The sequence below is a fragment of the Propithecus coquereli genome, unplaced genomic scaffold (assembly GCF_000956105.1).
Source record: "Propithecus coquereli isolate 6110/MARCELLA unplaced genomic scaffold, Pcoq_1.0 Scaffold346, whole genome shotgun sequence".
In the NCBI taxonomy this organism is placed as follows: Eukaryota; Metazoa; Chordata; class Mammalia; order Primates; family Indriidae; genus Propithecus; species Propithecus coquereli.
Genome location: NW_012149130.1, coordinates 1,778,019 through 1,783,730, shown reverse-complemented (window position 1 = coordinate 1,783,730; position 5,712 = coordinate 1,778,019). Strand labels below are relative to the sequence as shown.

The 5,712-nt window shown below is 40.0% G+C and overlaps 1 protein-coding gene across 1 annotated transcript in view; it reads left to right on the top strand.

Annotated features, from left to right (window-relative positions):
- CECR2 (cat eye syndrome chromosome region, candidate 2) overlaps nt 1-5,712 on the top strand; it is a 193,556-nt gene that overhangs the window by 146,749 nt on the left and 41,095 nt on the right. The window contains exons 3-4 of the mRNA XM_012651030.1: nt 3,467-3,650; nt 4,850-4,989. Coding sequence (XP_012506484.1) covers nt 3,467-3,650; nt 4,850-4,989 — 324 coding nt within the window. The remainder of the gene's footprint in view (nt 1-3,466; nt 3,651-4,849; nt 4,990-5,712) is intronic.

Below are 5,712 nucleotides of genomic sequence, written 5' to 3'. Positions count from 1 at the left end.
TTAAGAGTATTTGGAACTTTTGCTAGACAAGAAGAAGGAAAATAGACCTTGTTGTGCTCAGAACTTCTAGTTTACCATATTTAAATGAAATGTTTCATTATAATTCAGAATCACGTCAGAAAGGTAGAAGGCATTTAAGTCATTAGGAGGGAATTGCACTGAGACGAACGGATGAGTAAATCAGTGAATGTTCCAGGAAATCTAAACTCCAGAAAGGTAGAAATATAAATATGCATCAGTTTTTAGAAGCACATGTCACTACACTTTTCTTCCTTTAAATAGCAAAATCTGAAAGTACATGCAAAATTGTCTATGTGTTCATTTTTCTGGGGGAGAAAGTATATGGTCTTAATCAAATTCTTAAAGAGTTTTATGTCCTATAGAAGATTAAAACCTGATATGTAGCTTCCTGAAGCCCTTTCATGTCAAATTACCCTTGGCTAGTATCTTTGCCCTCAAATTGTTTTTCTCCCTTTATTTTCTGATGTTTAAAAGAAAGAGATGTAGGCGGGGTGCAGTGGTTCAGGCCTATAATCCTAGCACTCTGGGAGGCCAAGGTGGGAGGATCGTTTGAGGTCAAGATTTCTCTACTAAAAATAGAAAAACTAGCCGGGCATGGTGCCTGTAGTGCCAGCTGCTGGGGAGGCTGAGGCAGGAGGATCTCTTGAGCCAAGGAGTTTCAGGTTGCTGTGAGCTAGGATGACGCCAGGGCACTCTGCTGAGGGCACCAGAGTGAGACTCTCGTCTCAAAAAAAAAGAGCAAGAGAGAAAGGCAGGAGTGCAGCGGTTCAATCATAGCTCGCTGTAGTCCTGAATTCCTGTATTCAACTGATCCTCCCCCTTGGCCTCCCAGAGTGCTGGGATTACAGGTGTGAGCCAACACTTTCAGCCCAAAATTTAAAAAGAAAAAGAAAGAGATGTAGATGTATGACAAAAGTTTTATCTATTTTTCACAGTTCAGAAGGAAACTGAGTTGTGTTGAATTATAAGCCCCCAAGTATCTTTTGGTTAAGGTGGCTTGGAGATGCCTTAAGAAAACTTTTGGCAAGAGTGATGTAATTGAAACTGAGTGGGGTATAGGGCTGTTCAGACGGAATCTGAAACATGCAATTCTTTGAGACAAGCAGGGGCTTTCAGACAGATACAGGCACAAAGAGCAGCACTGTTTATACACATACAGTGTTTGTCCGGCTGGTGTGCCTGTGTGTTCTTTACCCTACATCGGAATGAGAAAGGGCTCCCTGGCCTGGTCCAGCCTGCCTTCTGCAGCATCCTCCGGTGGAGCTGCCATTCTAGGGGAATGGTCTCCACACCAGATTCATTATTTTGTTTTACTGCAGGAAAAAAACAGGCCTATTGTTTGTAGGACTTGGTGTGTATTAGAAATTCTCAAAAGCATGTGGTTGATAAAGAGATTTATTACCAAGGGAAGGTTATCTTCTTCACACTCCTGGCTCCTTAGAAACAATTTTAAACAAATCACCCCTTTTTTATTTTCAAATTCACCATAGCCATACTGTCTGCTTTTTTGCCACTTTTTTGAAGTATTCTTTGCCTAGCTCCTCACTCCAGAAGGGGCAGCACCAGCTTCACAGGCAATGGAGGGAGGAACCAGTCCAAACCCACTAAGGTTCAAGCAGGTAGTAATGGGCCGGTGTGTATGCTTTGAATGTGAATGCTATGATCAAATCAAATTTGTGAGAGCCTGGATATTCAGAACCATTATGCTGCATTTTGATAAACTAACATATTCACATTTTCCCCAGTGAGGTGGTAATAGTAGGGGAAAGAAGTTTCTTCTCTCTTTGAAAAAGCAAAATGTTTAATTTCTTATTTGCCTGAGTCTCCTCAATTTCTCCATGAATATTTCTTTTGACTCTTTTTACAAATATAACTACCATAGATTATAAGTCAACATGGTACATGCCTTAATTTTAAATGATATTGACAACTTCTTTAGACTTCTTTATTAGTAGTAAGGAAAAAAATTCACATCAAGCATGAGTTAAATTATATCTAAATACTTCAACAGTTGAGATGTAGAGTAACCATCTAAGGAACAGCATTTTATATGCACGGCACATTTAGATACTACTCAAAATGCAGTTATAGCTAGGCATGGTGGTACACACTTACAGTCCCAAATACTTAGGAGGCTGAGGCAGGAGGATTGCTTGAGCTCAGGAGTTTGAACGCAGCAGCCCAGGACATAGTGAAACCTTGTCTCTTAAAAACAAACAACTTTTTTTTAATGCCTTCATAGAATTGTCAATCAAACTCCAGCCAAGAAAAAATTTTAAGTTTCCATCCAGCTATCTTAAATGTTTTCTATAGAAAAACTATTTTCAAAATTTAGAATGCAGTATTTTGTAACATGCCTTAAAGTTTATACATATTATGATAGAATATGAAGTTATAGCTGGGCGTGGTGGCTCACAAGCACCTGTAATCCTACCACTTTGGGAGACCAAGACAAGAGGATGGTTTGAGACCAGGAATTCAAGACCAGCCTAGGCAACAGGACGAGACCCCATCTCTACAGAAATAAAAAAAAATTTGCCTGGTGTGATGGTGTGGGCCTGTAGTTCCAGCTAATTGGGAGGCTGAAGCAGGAGGAACACTTGAGCCCAGGAGTTTGAGGTTGCAGTGAGCTATGATGGTGCCACTGTACTCTAGCCTGGGCAACAGAGCACGAACCTCTCTCACTCTTTCTCCCCCTGCCCAACCCAGGAGTTTGAGGTTGCAGTGAGCTGTGATGACTCCAGTGTACTCTAGCCCAGGCAACAGAACAAGAACCTGTCTCCAAAAAAAAAGAATGAATGAATGAATGTACTCTAGCCCAGGCAACAAAACAAAAATCAATCTCTCTCTCTCTCTCATATATATGCATTTTTTTTTTTTTTTTTTACTATACTTATATAAATGAATTTGCAGAGGTGTATGTATCATTTTGAAGAGTTGTTTTTTTTTTTTGCACGTCAGAGTATCTGTTTATATTCTGGAGAAGTTTTTCACTTTTGTATCTTAACCTAAAATGTAAATAAATTAAGGTAGGCAGACTGTGAGTTTCTTTTTCTTTTTTCTGGGTCATGAACCCAGTTTTGTACTGAATATCTATCTGAACTGCGTAAGATGAGCAGAGGGTGAGACTGTTGCCTCAGCTTCATAATCTTGTTTATTAAAACTTTTATCCATTTCACCAGAATGTGCTCTTTGGGCTTTAAAGTAAAACAACCTGTTCTGTGAAAATCCCTATTAATGCATTTATCTTCTTTGAGATTTGGCAACATACAACATCCAAGTAGATAGTCTAATACATGAAACTTCAGTGAGGGGCTTCCTGTTACTGTTTTTCTGCTTTCTGTTAACATTTTTCAGCAGTCAAACCACCAGTTCTCTGTCTCCTTTTCCCGGCTATCCTCTGTGTCATATTAATGTGTTTTTGTGTTTGGGGCCATCTGGTTAGGCCTCAGACATTCCACAGCTACCTAGAGGACATCATCAACTACCGTTGGGAGCTTGAAGAAGGGAAACCCAACCCTCTGAGAGAATCCGCTTTCCAAGACCTGCCTCTTCGTACTCGAGTGGAGATCCTACACCGCCTCTGTGATTATCGGCTCGATGCAGATGATGTCTTTGATCTTCTCAAGGTGCTTAACTGCCAAGCCTTTTCCCTAGAGCAATAAAAAGCCAGCAATCAGAAATGTAGTCAGAATGTGAAATCCAAAGATATTAAGAGAAGCCAGAGTTCAGCTGGTGGTACTAGAGTCTTGGGACTCTTCATTGACCATAACACTATGTAGAAAACCATGACCATTATGTAGCCAAGGAAATGGAGACATACATCTATATGGAAGTATGTTGTTTTGGTTTAATTTCTAGTTTGGTTTTGTCTTCCTTTCCATGCACTGAGTCCCAGCTGCAGTGGGAACAACCAGAGGCACCTGTTTATTCTCCTGTCATCAGCCAAAACTGCAACCAAATTAGCCACTGAATTTTATTTGAACATAACTGAAATATTTATTGAAAACTGCAAGGACTTGAAACCATGTGTGCTAGTGAGGTTCATACTCTGTACACATACATACACATTGCAAAAAACTGTTGGAGAAGGAAGATGTAGCTATCGCTCCTTCCCCCTTATCCTGTTGTCGTTATCTGTTGTAGAAGTGCATCTCAGAGGAAGATGTGGGTTATTGCTTTCACTCATAGGGAGCTCACTTTGTAGTTCTGTTCAGAGGTAAATGATTAAATGTGTTGATGACTTATCAGTTCAGCTCCCCGCATGGACACGTTATAAAAATCATTGTGTAATTTAGCACAGTCTTTGCTGAGGACTCAAGGACTTCATAGCATTGGGAAGGCCAATAAAGGTCAGACCCTGGGGTGAATTGGGAGCTATATTGCTGGATCTCAGCTGGAATAAGAGGTTGCTGTAGGTTATGATGGAGCTACAATAGAGGGTCACGTTGGATAAAGCTTCCCCATCTGGTTCTACTCTGTTGCAATTGTCTTTCCTTTCATGTGTGCTCACATAAAATAACAGTAACTCTAAACCAGATAGATAAAATATTCATCACTATTCCTTTTGGGTTTTTTTGTTGATGAGAAGGGAGCATTGGTGGGGGTAGGGAGCATTTGAAATATTTCCGTGTCTTGTTATTCAAAGAAGGTACCACCTTCCCATTCTATCTGTGTTTCATGTGCCTCGATTGAAAATTACATAAGACATGTGGGCATTTTAAAATATGAGGCATGTCTGAATATAAATTTTGAATCCTCATTTTAGTTTTCTCCTGTTGTATTTTGTTCTCCACTTCCCCAAATCCCTTTTTCCTGTTCTACCTAGGGTCTGGATGCAGACAGTCTCCGTGTGGAACCGCTGGGTGAAGACAATTCTGGGGCACTCTATTGGTATTTCTATGGAACACGAATGTACAAAGAGGACCCGGTACGAGGAAAATCCAATGGAGAACTCTCTTTGAGCAGGTATCTTCTTTAATGTCAGGGCTATGGTAGCTACTATATTAAAATGTTATTAAAATTAAATGTATCAGAATACTACAGCACAAATTTTTTTTGCCTAGTGGAGGAATTAACTGTATTGATATGCTTTGCAAAGAGATGGTAAGGAGTTATTCCATGGAAAAATAAAAAGGATTACTCTTCCGCTACCAGAATGGTGAAGGATTCTGTCTTTTCTATCTGAAGTTCTTCATAGGAGGTTCCTGAGGAGTGCCACTACCCTGTCCACAGTCCGGTTTATACAGCAGGTTTCTTTTCAGTTGTACAATCATTTCACTGTAGTGGCTTTCATCTTTCATAGTCAATCCTTGAGAGCTCCTTTTTTTACTATGACTGCTTATCTGCTTTAAGAACCTTAGGGTCCATCCGTTTAAGAGCAGGAGGAGAACCTGAAATGGTGCCTGAAACACAAGCTTTAGTAAATGCTTTCTAAGAGAGAATGAGGCCTCATTTTCATAGCGTCCCAGAAGGATGCTAACCTCTTACTTAGGCTTTCTTGTTACCAGGAGCAGCGCTCACTGTTAGGACGGTGTTAGATCCTAAGCACGTTTTAATACCGTAAAATCTCAGTCCCAAGTTTTGATAATGAAGAACTGGAAGTTACTCTGCCCTTACCCTTTTACTGCTACATTTAATCGTTTTTTATAATATCACGGCCAGAAATACTATAATTACTAATTTTAAACC